This window comes from Gavialis gangeticus, unplaced genomic scaffold (assembly GCF_001723915.1).
Source record: "Gavialis gangeticus isolate Ggan-Ray unplaced genomic scaffold, GavGan_comp1, whole genome shotgun sequence".
Taxonomy (NCBI): domain Eukaryota; kingdom Metazoa; phylum Chordata; order Crocodylia; family Gavialidae; genus Gavialis; species Gavialis gangeticus.
Genome location: NW_017729030.1, coordinates 41,426,841 through 41,441,180, shown reverse-complemented (window position 1 = coordinate 41,441,180; position 14,340 = coordinate 41,426,841). Strand labels below are relative to the sequence as shown.

Below are 14,340 nucleotides of genomic sequence, written 5' to 3'. Positions count from 1 at the left end.
CCCCCCCCCCCCCCCCAAAAAAAAAGAAAGAAAGAAAAAAAGAAAAAAATCCCAACATGACTACCGTTGTATCTGTTTTAATTATGTAGAAACCATGGGTTTCATATGGGTAATTGGATTAAGGGCTTCAATGTTTGAGGTTAATAACTTTTTATAGTTACATATGCCTAAAATAGTTCAGGAAAAGATAAGAGTAAAACAGATGTTCAGTAACTTTAAGGTCATTTAGACAGAAGGAATGTTACGTGGGGACTCCAGTAGAGTGTTTTCTTAAGTACGTGTAATTGAAGCACAATGAGTGAACAATTTAAAATACAATTTTTATTACTTTTCATTTAATTGAAAATCTGTGCAATAAGCCAGGATTTCACACAGTAATTAACGAAAGATGCAGCTTTGCAGGAGGGTGGAGTTATACTGCAATAATTACGCCCTTAAGGGAAATAGGAGTTAACAGAAAACTGTTGCTATGGTAACTGAAAAAGAGTTTGTGTGGAGCCAGGTAGGATGAGTTTCTCACTGAAACTAGAGATTGCTGTAGAAAGTCTTGTCAATTTGAGCAGTAATGTCAAGAGACACAGTGACGCGTGGGATTTAGTTTTTAATTTTGTTCTTTGGATTACACCCTACAACACCATAGCATTTCAAGGTGTGCATAATATGATATGATAGACATGCATAAGGGGCTGATTGCAAGTGCAAATGTATATAATTGTTCTTTATTTTGTTGTTATTATTAGTCGCTCTGTGTTTGCAATATAATGCTAGCAGTCAGGATCTTCTTGTGCTGTTTCCTGCATTCACTTGGAGAAAGACATACCTTTACAATGGAATTTAGTGCTGGAGAAGATAATCTCTGTTTCCATTCAAGAGTATAATTTAGTCCAAGTCAAGCAACAAGTCAGCCACCCTATCTTTTGCCTTTCTTTCCCACTTCTTGTCACTTCTTTTTGTTTGCTGTGATGGATGATGGTGGGTAATAAGAGTGCTTTCTGCAGATCTTGTTAGAAGCATCATTAAACTATGTGCTGGTAATGAGAGAGATTTTGTTCTGTAGCCTTGCCGCATTGGCTTTTGATCTCCTCAGCAAGCGTGATTCACAAGATAAGCAGGGTTGGGCCGGATTAGTACTTGGATGGGAACATTCCCAGAAAAGCTAAGAACTGTGTTAATGATTCAACAAGTGACACAGTTTTCTTTGAAGCAGAAGAGTGCCTGAGCATTGTGTAAGGGCAGGGGATATGTTACTGATGAGAGACAAAATGGACTTCCTAGGCAAAGTGTCCCTTTAAAAAATCCTATTATTTATTATTTTACTGCATGAAAGTACACATGAAATTCCTTTGCTGCCATGGAAACATTTAAAAGTCCTTGAAGCAAATGTCCTGCCAGTATAACCCAATCCTGTCTATATATTTGTGCCCCTACCAGTTGGGCCTATCATAAGACTTTAGTGAGGTGATTCAGCCTAAACTTAATTGACTCATTATACATCAAAAATGTATGCATGGGGATAATCTTTAGATTTCCTCCAAGTCTTCTGCCACAGAAGTGGAGCCCAGTTCCTTATTTCTTTCCACTGTCAGTATCATTTTATCTCAGTTTGTAAGCCACTGCAAGCAAGAAGCCTAGACATAGACATTTCTTTTTAAATGAAATGTAATCTCTTCTTAACATTTATAGGATCCCCAGGTCTGGAGCCCCTTAGCTGCAGGCTTTGCAAGACCATAAAGTCTACGTTTCAAGTGGCTTAAATTAAATATCATATTTTTTGCTATGTCCACACAGTGCATAGTGAGGTGATTAATGTATATTAATATACTTGGGGATGTATTACATTATATAGGTATATTAAACTGTATTGTTGCCATGTTATCTGAGCATGTATACAGTTTGAATGGAACCGGCTTAATCAGTTCAGTGATTTCCATATTAAGCAAGAGAACCAGGTTGAAAACAGGTCAAAATCTCATATATGATTTATGAGTTTTTAACATGTTTGGGTGTATTACTCTGAGTATTTGGCACTAGAGAGAAGTCTCAAATTTCCCTTGCCCTTGTGTTCTGTCACAAAAGCGAAAAGCCCCAGTGGTATGAGACTAGACACAAGCAATTTTGTACTGAGGAAGTGCAGTCAGCATTGCCCTGAAAAACTTCCAGCGTTTGCTGAAAAACCCCGAAATTTTTTGTTTGGCCAAGGCAGAATTTTGCATTAATTCAGAGCTTACTTGCAGAGGTGTAGCCAGCTGTTTCAGCACTCCAGGCAGAGGTGGTGGGTGGGGAGAGGGAAATATGCTGAGTGGGGAGGGGAGTACCACTGTCACTCCAGTGGAAGCTGATTCTGCTAAAGCTATGGGTGTAGCAGCATGGGTTTGCGTTGCTTCTCCTGGGGAAATGGCAGCTAGTGAAGTAATCTACCTGGGCTAAAATACTATGCCAACTAGCCTGGGTGGAATGCTGTACTGCATGGCAATAGTGCTTCTGATACCTGGGGTAGCTCAGTACAGACAGTCAAGAAGCCCGAGACTGAATTGATTCAGTCTCTGCAGGTTAATTTAAGGTGCAGAGATTAAATTGAAACAGAAGTGAATAGACTTTTACCTTTGATTCAGGAAATGCTGCCACATTTCTTCAGTGGCTCAGGTCAGAAGCTGGGGAATACTAGAGCATGGCTCTCTGGCTGCGTGTTCACTTCCTCTTTTTGCTGCCCCTGAAGTCTCTGGAATTTGCAGTCCACAATCACAGCTGCAGGGTTGCTTATCACTTCTTCCTGCTTCCAGGTGCTTCTGGGATTTGTAGTCCACAGTTGCAGCAAGCAGTAATTTTGAGCAGGGGAAGGGGTATTTGACATCCCCCCCACCTCCTGGCCCAAGCCCCAAGCTGGGGTTTGCTGGGGGGGGGGCAGCCCCTTCCCCCACAGACTGGGCTGCATCCCCAGCTGTGCTTGCCCCCACACCAGCCCTCACTGCTCCAGCTAGGAAGCAGAGGGGTGAGGCCAGTCCTGCTCTCTGGAGCAGACAGCATAGCCCAGTCCAGGGCTGAAAAGCATGTTGGGATGCTGGGGGACTGTGACTTAACTTGAACCAGGAAGGGGTTTGGGACAGAAGTTTCGTAAACCAGTTTGACCCAAATCAGTTAAGTCTGATACTACATTCAACCAGGTTTATCTTAAATTAGGGCTGTGCAAAACACTATCGTTTCATTTCAATGTCCATTTCGCCATTTTGAAGGGACATTGTTTCATTTTGTCATTTAGTTTCATTTTGAAGCACTGTCCTGTTTGGTTTCATCACAGCTGTTTTGCTGTTTTGACTCATGTCAACGTTTCACCCATCGGCTATAACGGGGAATCATGAAAATGCCTAAAATGTTGTCATTTGTTGCCTAATTCAGATGCAAATTACAGGGATGGTAGCCCCTTCTGAGGGCATGAACCCTGTCAAGTTTCAAGGAGATAGGTGGAGAAGTTGCTCCGAAAATACACCTCAAAGTCTTGAAAGCAAAATTCATGACACTTGCTGGCAGCGGCAGCCTCATGTCATCCAGCATGCAGATCCAGGGGCTCGTATACCTGGGAGGGCTGTGGGGCTGTGCCAGACTCCTCCTGGGAGTACAGGCCCCTGGATTTGCACCTAATGACAGGAGGCTGCTGCTGCCACCTGGGACTGGCACTGGGTGCAGCCTACACCCAGTCCTGGGGAGACTGATGCTGCTGTTGGCCCAAGATAGCAGCAGCAACCTCCTGTCATCTGGGCACAGATCCGGGGACCTGCACCCCCAGGAGGGCTGTGGGGCTGTGCCGGACACTTCCTGGGGGATTCAGACCCCTGGATGTATGCCAGATGACAGGAAGCTGCCACTGCTGCAGGGACTGGTGCTGGGCACAGACCACACCCAGCGCTGGGCTCCATGGAGCTCAGCCTGGTGGCAGGAGGTGGAACATAGCCCCAGCTCTGCCCACCTCCCGCAGCTGGGCTGCACTCTGTGGGGCTGACGGAGCCTATCGGAGTGCAGCCCAGCAGTGGGAGGTAGGCAGAGCCCGGGCTGCGCTCCAGTCAGCTCTGCCAGCCCCATAGAGTGCAGCCCAGTGGCAGGAGGTGGGGAGAGCCAGGGCTGCGCTTCCTGCTGGGCTGAGCTACATGGGGCTGCAGAGCTGCTCGGAGTGCAGCCCTAGCTCTCCCCTGCCTCCCACCATTGGGCTGCTTTGAAACTCGAAACGTTTTTAAACTTTTGAAATGTTTTCCGTGCCCTCATTTAGGTTTGAAGCTGTTTCGATGCTTTTGGTTTTGTTTCGATTTTGCTTCTTCAAGCTCAAAATGCATCAAAACAGCTTCCAAACTTAACACTTGGTGAAATTTCGCACAGTCCTATCTTAAACCAGTTTCAGCCACTTTGAAACTGGTTTATGTGCACTGAGCTTCTGTTCTGTTACAGATTTAAACCAGTTTCTAATCACTTCAGCTGGCTTATGCAGAATTTCTGTCCCTAGCCATAGAGACACCCTAATCAGTCCTCTCTGGTATATTTCAGATAAGAAGTATAAAGAGAGAGTCCACTTGGATGTTGGAATTGCAAATCTGATTCTTTTCCATAAATAATCATGTCTTCCGTGCCTTCTTTTGAATTGGTACACACAGTTTTGCAGAAGGGAAGGTCTTTGGGATTATTTCTTATCACTATCATTTAGGTCACAAAAGCTGGCAGGGCAGGCTCCCTTCTGTACCAATATTACATATTTGGCTCCTTGCTGGGAAGGTAGTCAAGATTAAACTCTACTGCTCTTTATTGTGTTGGGATCTATTATACCTTTTATATTTATGACTGTGTGAAGGATCAGGTTGATAAAAGTGACTGGACAAACATTACTGTAGCATTTGACTGTATATTCATTCTGGCCCTCTTGCATTCCACAGAAATCTACTGTCCTATAAGTGTCTGCTCTGCCTGCTGTGACACTACTACTTTGGCTTGCTTCTGATCATTATGTTGATTCTGAAGCAGGCCCTCTGCAGTCTGTGTTTCAAGGTGTCTCTGTAAGGCTGTGATATCCATCTGATGCTCACTTAAATCACAAAATATAATCATGATGGCAATGATGGGAGGCTGCATGTGTAGGTACAGATCACTTTGGTGCTATCATGAGCTTGATCTTGGACTTAGGACATATCCTTATTGTCTCTGGGCTGTATCCAGGAGCACTGCCATGAAGTGTGCTCTGACCACTTGCTCTATCTCCATATGTGCTAGATTCTAGGAATGAGACAATGTAGTTCCTTTAGGTATACACTAATAAGGATGCCCAAGCCAAAGAGCAGCACTTGTATGTTATGGCATCTACAAGTGTCTGCTACACCTGCTGTGACACTAGCAGTAACCCATTTTGGGGAGTGGGTATGTACAGAGTGAGAGTGCGTGAGGGGGCTATTCTTCATAGTGGATTTCCCAGGCACAATGCAGAGGTGGCGCAGATATGCTTAATAGCTTGCACTGGTGCTATATCTCTTTTTCCCTCTTACTCAGTGTTTTTTCCATGACTTCTCTTCTCTGCTGCCTTTCACTGTCTCCTCTCTTCCCTCCTGTAAAATTATGCCTCTGTTAAAACATATGTGCAAATATGAATTCCTATAAACATATTAAAATAAGAGATGTGCACCAATGCAAATAGTAAACATTAAAAGTAGTCTGTAAATCTACATAATTGGTTTTACTGTTGAAACCTAAAGCAATTAAATTCCAAAACCAAAAAAAAAAAAAAAAAGAAGAAGAAGAAGAAAGAAAAGAAAAATTACCTAATAATTTATGTTGTTTATGTATTTAGCTGGCTGCACCATTTCAGTTTTTACTTTGGCTGAACTCAGTGTAACGTAGTCGACATACAAATATCAATGTGAAATTTTGCATTCATAACACATGAACTGCTTATGAATTTATAGCTTGTAATTTGTGCATGAACTGGACTTCACAAGAAAGACAACAAAATGCTGTGTGAACTGAAATTAGCATTCTCACAGGGCTATTTCTTGCTGTTTTGTTATCTGATATCTCATACATTTATCAGGAAGCTGATTACCGCATTATAAAATAGTGATTATAGCAGAGTTCTCTTTAAGGAGATGCTTGTGTTACTCTTCCCTCAGTAAGGTAACCAAATGTTGGGCATTCAAGAAAACTTGAAATATTTGGATACTGCCACTAGATTTCTTACATAGACCTGGAAAATCAGCAGTTTAAAACATATTTTGTTGAATTTTGCATTAAATGGCAATTACAAAACATTGATGATCTGAGTGTAGTAACAAAAACTAAGAAATTCAGATAAACGTAGGGGTCTGCAACTTGATTTAACACAGTTGTGCCAGCATAGGCCTGGAGGAACTTGTGATACTTAAATTATATTAAACCAATTTAAAATTAGGACAACACAGTGGTGAACCAGTCACATAGTGTTTTCTATGTATTTCCAGTTGTACATACATACACAAGAGCAATACAATAAAAGACAAAGTATTCTTACATTTAAGGAGATTTTGCCACAAGTCAGGTGGTTTTACTTTTATTGTGGCTCAGCAGAACCTGTCTTTATTCTGAAGTATGATGAAACATAGAGCTGGGTGAGTTTTGACCCAAACCTTTTTCAGTGAAAAATGCAGATATGGGGATATTAAATATTTTGTGAAAAGAACTTTAAATGTTGCTATTTTTCTCATTTAGAAAAAGGCAAAACTCAAGAAATTCCAAAAAGCCTTTTTGTTTAGAGGTTTCCTATAATTTTATTTTTAAAAAATTGTAAATATTTTAAATGGCTTAAGTTCAAAATAAAGTGATGTATTAAATCTTGTAATACTTTTCCATTTGCCAAAGAAATAATTTTGGGATCAAACTGCACTGAATATTTCTTGGACTTTACAGTGAACAAAAAAATCAATTTTTGGCTCAGCTCTAAACCTTTCTCTATTTTGAGGCCTAAGCATCGTCCTTAAGCTTAATTCCAGCTTGTAAAGACATTTGATGAAACAGCTGTCCTAGCTACCTGAAAGTCTGTGCTGAGCCTAACCTGCAGCACCTGTGCTGGCATTTTCTAAGCTCTAGGCATCAGATTCTGGAGTTGTGATTTCATGAATCTAGTGGCCTGTGAGATAGCTGATTATACAGATAAACCATTGCTGTTAAGGAGGTTTTGAAATACAGAGGAATTCTGATGTGAAGCTGATTCATTAGTTCTGCAAGATGGAAAGAGAGAGATCAATTGACAGGCTTATGCTATCACATTTAACTCTTCCTCCAGCAAGGGAATAACAGCCATTTTCTTCTTTTGTCTGGCAGTGCATTTCTTCACATTATAAATATGCAGTTATTGAAACCTCTTTACATCCTCTTTTCTTTTGGACACATAATTTTTATAAGCTAAAATAATTAGGAGCAAAACCAGATGACTTATTATTATGTTGTGTCAGTCAATGATCCCTTAAGAGCCACTTTCTACAGCAAAATCTATGCCTGAATCTTGGTGGCTCCACAGACTTCTGGAACCAAAAGTAGACTACACCACTTTGGGTTCTAGTTATTGTCCTCTCCTTAACTGCCAGCAGGTTAATTAAGCTTGCTGAGAGAGAGATAGATTGCTAATTGGCTCAGGTGTAGCATTTCATGAATGTGGATTCGTCCTGAATGAGAAACAGTATAGCTGCATTGACATGGTGCCAAGGAAGCAGTGCGTTGCCCCCTTTCAGGACATACAGCAGGAAGCTACCTGTTATTGTGAGAGCGTTGGGATGAGTGGGTAGGCAGCCCAGGGTCAGGATTTCCAGGATCAGTTTTTTAAACTTAGAACAAAAATATCCTGTTTCAGGGCTCTTCAGATATGCCAGGACACAGCCCCCAAATTTGGGACTATTCAGGACCGTCTTTACTTTAGCAAAGACCCTTCCTTCTCACTTGTGAATACAAGGATTCTTTGCATTTAGGAAGAGTGCTGTAATCTACTGGGTATCATTACCCCCATTGGCAAGGTACAGATGTTTAAAAAGACCAAGGAACCAGTCTAACTTATGTGGGCTTCTGTAAGTGGCCTAGGTTAACCTGGTAGCTAATAGAACACGTTGCCCTTTGGGGACACACAGATTGCCTGCAGCGGCTGAGGCCAGCAGGTTTGGGGGGCTCTTACATGCCTCCCAGCAGGCCTTGTAGGCTCCCCAGGCTGCCAGAGACTGCTGAGCGCAGCTGAGATCCTGGGCCACCCCTGACTGGCTACCAGGCACAGGCAAGCACACCCCCAAACTCGTGCCATGCCAGCCCACACCCTACATACTCCTGAAGCTTCCAGGGGCATCTGCCTTCTTGACCTAGCTTGGATGCTCAGTGTTCCCCCCATATGCTCTTAGGACTCTGGGACCCTGTACTCTTTTGACCTTGTGGGTCAAAAACTTCTTGCAACACCCCACGTGCCCATGGCTCAGGTAGGCAGTGGCTGAACCATGGAGGTCACAGGGTTGCTTCTGTGCAGGCACAATCCCAATGATCTGCCCCACTGCCACCCGAACCCACCAGACGTGAGGGCCCATATTGGCTTCTGCTTGGAGTGGGGTGGGGTGGGTGGGGGAAGACATGCTGGGGTCCAGGTGGCGAGATGTGTTGTGTGGGAGCCAGGCTTGTGGTCCATGGGGTTGTGCTCTCACACATGGGCATGGGAATCCCTGAGTGGGTGTGCAGGAGCCAGGGCTGTAGTCTGTAGAGCTGTGCCCAAGCACGGGAGTTCTCCTGGACTCCATGTCAGATCTGTGTGTACATCATAGGGTGCTTTGCGATGGGGTGTGGGTACACAGTGTTGTGTGCCTATGACACTATAATGGGTCTTATACCAGGCACAAAGGTCAAACCCAGGCCTGAAGGCCTCTGGGTCCCAACAATTGCCTAAGGACACAGGTACCCAGGTGCAGGGGCACAGGCACCTCCCTTTCTTCCCCTGCCCCACTGCCTGCTTACAGCTGATAGATAGCTAGAGGCAGGGCTGCAGAAAGTGTCTGTGCTGACTCTGGGAGAGTGTGGTGGCAGGGTTCCTTGGGTGCTCAGCCAGAGCAGTCAAGTGCTAGTGTACCTCCCTGCCAGGGGGGATGGGTTGTGGGGGACCGTGAAGGAACCTGGGATGCCAGAGGACAATGATTTTATTTGAATCGGTAGGTGATCTGGTATGGAAGTTCAATTTACCAATCTAAGCTAAATTAATTAAGTTTGAGCGCACATCGATCCAGGTCTGCCCTAGGCTGGGTTCCACAATTTTTAGACCAGTCTATGTGTGCTGAATTACGGTTATGGGTTTAGATCCATTTCCAATCACTTAGCTTCGTTTGTGTGTAATTTCTGTATCTGGCCCTTGTTACTGTTTCAATAATGATTCAAACAGAGATTTCTCAGTGAGTAGCAGAGTAGGTGGAAATTATATCACTAAGAACAAATATATGCAGTGCTAAATGAGGAGTAGAAACTTTTAATTTTACTAGTAATGGTTGTTGTTTTCCAAAAATGCAAATCTGCAGTCAAATCGACATTCATATAGTGGTCTCAAGTGACAGGAGTTGCTCAATGAAGAATTTAATCAAAGGCAATGCTATAGCAGTCCATCAATTTCCAACAGTTAACAATTCTTGTGCTGAGTAAAAGAGAAGCTTTAATTTTATGCAAAAGGAGCTAGGAAGGTAATGAAGAAACTAATGGTCAAAGCAGCATGCCCAGAAGTGGACTCAGACAGGCCTAGAACGGGGCTGGGGAAATCAGAAAAGCAGACAGTAACAGGAGAGAAAAGGTATTAGGGGGTCGCTGTTCCTTTCAAGCACCAGAATCCATTGTTTGGATGATGGGATGCTTCGATCTGGGATGCTGGGGAGACTGTGAGTTAATTTGAATCTGGAGGGGACCTGGGACCTCTCGGGCTCAGAGTGTATAGCTTTTACTGCTTTAGCAAGATAAGCACTTTTATTTAACTTTTCCTTCTTCTCTTACAGCCGTGGTAATGGTCCTGAATAGCATGAGTGTCAGCTGGAGTGCCCGCCTTCAGATTTTCCTTACCTTTTGCAAGCTTGTAGCAATTTTGATAATTATAGTCCCTGGAGTTATGCAGCTAATTAAAGGTATGAACTGAAAAGTAAATGCTTTTTAAGTGCTTTTTATCTTTGCCCTCCCACTCCCCCCAAATAATGCTTATACTAGCAAAATCTCTTAATTAGTCTATGCCTGTTTAACTTAAGCTCTGTACTGTCATGTAATAGATTAAAAACGGCACTACACTGAGATAAACTGGTATTTACAGCAGCATGCCAATGAGAACATTGAGACTGGACCCTACATTTTAAATGAAGGGAGACGGAATTGCTCCTCTCAGCATAAATGTTGTGCAGAATGAAAACTTATGAATGGGACAAAAACAGTGTCAGTGGCAAATGGACATATCCTGTTGTTCTGTATGTTTTAACAGACTGGACATTAGGGCTAAGTACAAAGAATCAGAAAGCCCAAAGCGGAATCAATTCACTTTTCACAACTTAGTTTAAGCTGCATAGCTTGAACTGATAAGCAAGTGAACAGACATTCACTTTTGATTCCAGAAATGGAGCTACATGCCTGCAGCGGCTCAGGCCAGAAGTTGGGGGGTGCTAGATCACACCTCCCTGCTCAGCTGGAGCAGACAGTTAGGGCCAAGGCTATCCTGCCCACCCTGTGGGAGGGGAGAGAGGGGGGAGGAAGGGTTGTGGGGGAGGTGCAAAGCATCTTGGGATGCTGGGAAAACTGAGTTAACTTGAATCTGGAGGGGATCTGGGACAGAAGTTGAATAAACCAATTTAAACTAAATCAGTTAAGTCTTATACTACATGCATCCAGGTTTATCTTAAACTGGCTTTGGCTATTTTGAAACCAGTTTATGCGCACTGAACTTCTGCTATGTTTCAGATTTGAATCAGTTTCTGATCACTTATACCAGTTTATGTGTAATTTCTGTCCTTAGCCTAGGAATTGTCAGGAAGAGCAAATTTACGCTTTATTGCCATTAACATTTAGCCCTGTTCCATATTGTATTTTTTATGAAATAGCACAGGAAGTTTTAGAATTTTTAGAAAGTCATGCATGCGAAGGCAAATGTAATAATGGGAACTAAATTACCACTTCAGCGATGTAAATCACAAATGCTACAACAGGGGTAGGCAACAGTTTTTGGCCAGAGTGCCAAAAACCCCACGATGCCTACCTTGGAAGGTGCCAGAGTGCCAGCATGCCAAAAAAACAAAATGAGGGCAGGGGGTGTATGGCAGGATGCCCTGCTTGTGCCCCTTGCCTCCCAGCCAAAGCCCTGTGCCCCCCAGTCCTGCAGCCCCTGCCCCCAGCCCTGCTCATGCCCCTTGCTCTCCACCCAAAGCCCCTGCGCCCCCAGCCCTGGCTCTGTGGCTGTCAGCAGCTACCCAGAATTTGGGCTAGCTGCAAATGTCTGCTGCCTCTCTGCCCTGGCCCCAGTCCCGGGCCTCAGGGAGGCAGCACGTACTGGCAATGCTCCCTGCTGTGCTACCCTTACCACTTCTGCAAAGCAGTGTTGGAACCTGGCACGGCAGGGCACAGTGTCGGGCGCAGAAAGCTGCCTGCTCCCAGCTCCCTGCTGCCCTGCCAGACTTCCCCTGTGTGCATGAGAGCAGCATGGGCAGCAGTGCAGGGTTGTGCCCCTCACTGCTGATCCCTGTGCTACAATATATGAGGTATGTAGTACTTGGGGGACAAACTTAACTGGCCTTTCCAGATGTTAGAGTAGTACGATAGTATCTGCAATTATTTGATGCTCACAATTCATGCACCCCTTATACTTTCAAGGGGAAGAATGAACATAAAGTTAGCAGTTTGGGGGTAGTACAAACCTAGTAAAAGAAATTTGAAGAGTTCATGGGTTTGTTAAACAGTATTAAACAGTAACACCAGGAATCCAAGAGTCATTCAGTGTAGGGAATAGAGGAGCTGCTGATTTTAGTAAGCCAGTGACAGATTCTGTCTGGCAAATAATCTAGGGTGCCGTCGTGGGGAAGATGCCTTTAAGTAGTTTCATATAGCGTCAACTTTGGGTCAGCAAGGTGGTGGCATGTGTGTTGTCCTCCCCCCTCCCCCGCCCCAGATTTTTTCAGGGATCCAGATAGCTCAACTTCTTTAATTCTCCATGGTAAGCAACAGTTTCTTACACAAAAGTCTCCCTTTGTAGGGCCCTGATTCACTAGAAAGATTCTTGGTCTCATATGTCTTTAATCTTTTTACAGATGTCATGTCTCCTCTCTATCACATTCAGGCCAAATCCTTGCTCAGGGCTAGATTTTGCCACCCTCTACTTATGATAAATAGTAGGTTTCTCAACATGACCCTCATCCAGCCTAATCTCTCTATGGCACTGCTGCCTGGTATGCTGTAGAGCCAATAGTCATGATAAGCAGTACTGTTCTTTGAGTCCTTGCACTACTGCTCCTTTTGTCTTTATGCCCTTGTAGCCCCCCAACACAGAGACACCAAGAATCTTGCCTTCAGTTGTTGTGTTCATTTCTTACTTGAACAAAATTTCAGGATCAGTGGGAATTTTGGCGAAGGACCAAGTGAAAACTAAGGAAGGGATTTATAATTTTATCCTTAGTTAATTAGGAAGCTGAACAGAATTCTGCTTATAATTACCATTATTCTGCACAGGCTTACAGCTTCCTAGAAAATCTAGGATACAACCATTTCAGCACAAGTTACATTATTTTTGATAAAACTACAGCAGAGAGAACAAGAGGACCCCTACTTGAGGGGCACTGCAAAGACATACAATTAAAGTTTTGTGTTCATTACAGCATATATCTGTACTGCCAGATTTTCCCTCCTAGCAGATTGTGTTACAATATTCCTGGCCAGATAGGAAAAGGATATCTGTAACCAAGTCTTTGTTTCACTGTGGAAATTCTTCATAGAATCCTTCAAATATGAAGGTTTATGATATGGGTTGTAAGAAAACCCAGTATTTCTAAGATATGAATGTTGATGTCCCTACAGAGAAAATTCTCGTATTTTTAATATCGTTCTTCTTTAGCTTTTTTCTCCCTGTAAATTAGCAGAAATGCATTCAAAAGCATCTTTACAGGAGATTAATTCTACAGGGTAAACTACTGAAATGATTTGTTGGAAATACAGGCTCATGCTACTTATTACTATATGTAGCCACCTCCTGGGCACTATTTTCAATATATTTACTCCTAAGTGTTTTAGCTGATAGCTGAATAATTCTTGTTTAATATAATGTGATTCATGGATATGAATATTATTCAGTAGGAAACCAGTGGGTGCTAATAGCTTAAATTGTACCAAGATTTTAGATATTAGGTTGCTTTTTTTTTTAAATGCTGTTTATGAGTGAAATGCTAGTAGTGCTCTGTGGGTGTGTCGACACAGTCATTAATGTGTAGTAGTTACTGTTCATTTAATTTAGTACTTGCTTAATGAAGTACTAATTAAATGCACAGTAACTACAGTTACTGCACAGACTGGCACACTGTTTTTTAGTGGTGCTTACTGTGCAGTAGCCTAATACTACTGCGCAGTAGATTATTAGCACAGTTTCTGCCTGGCACACTACTGCACAGTGTTATTAGCTACTATGCATTAAACGTCTCATGTAGATGCGCCCTGTGTGATTTTTAATTTTATAATCTAAATATATAAGAAAACTATAAAAATATTTGGACTCTATTCTCAAATGCAAGGGTACAAATCATTGCTGAGGTGTCTGGAATTGCAACAATGAGTAAGCCCAGAATCAGGGGCAAAAACGAAATTAGAATAAACATAGAAGGTCAAGCTCTGCATTCGACTGTACATCCGCCCCTTGAAACCTTGTGCAAGAGTCATCAGAATTTGGTTTTAAAGCCCATATATTTCAAAGCCATCTCAAAAGCTGAGGTCTAGTTAGTTGTGGGTGTTTGATTAACTTCGTTTCTGGTAATGATACAACGTTTTTCTTCCTATGTTCATAGGAGGCACAAAGTTAAAAATAACAATAACAAAAAACAGCCTCTTGATTATCAGTGAATGTGCAAAATCAATGAGATGAAATACAATTGATCAGTTTAGTTTGTACATTCTCATTTAATAGAAATGCGTGAATAATGCATATTCTGTAATTTCTTTGACACTGTTTGCTTCCTTTTCTGTTTACAGTTTGCAAATACTTTTTTTTCCCAAGCTTCTTTATTTGAAATTGTTCAGCAAAGAATTTCTCAAGAGTATTTCTGGGTATAGCTCATTGTGACTACTCCATATACATAGTTTCATAGTTGGTAGGGTTGGAAGGGA

At 42.7% G+C, this 14,340-nt stretch overlaps 1 protein-coding gene across 1 annotated transcript in view; it reads left to right on the top strand.

Annotated features, from left to right (window-relative positions):
• Nucleotides 1-14,340, top strand: part of SLC7A11 (solute carrier family 7 member 11) — a 95,572-nt gene that overhangs the window by 11,925 nt on the left and 69,307 nt on the right. Inside the window, exon 4 of the mRNA XM_019522098.1 lies at nucleotides 9,999-10,124. Within this exon, the coding sequence (XP_019377643.1) occupies nucleotides 9,999-10,124 (126 nt within the window). The remainder of the gene's footprint in view (nucleotides 1-9,998; nucleotides 10,125-14,340) is intronic.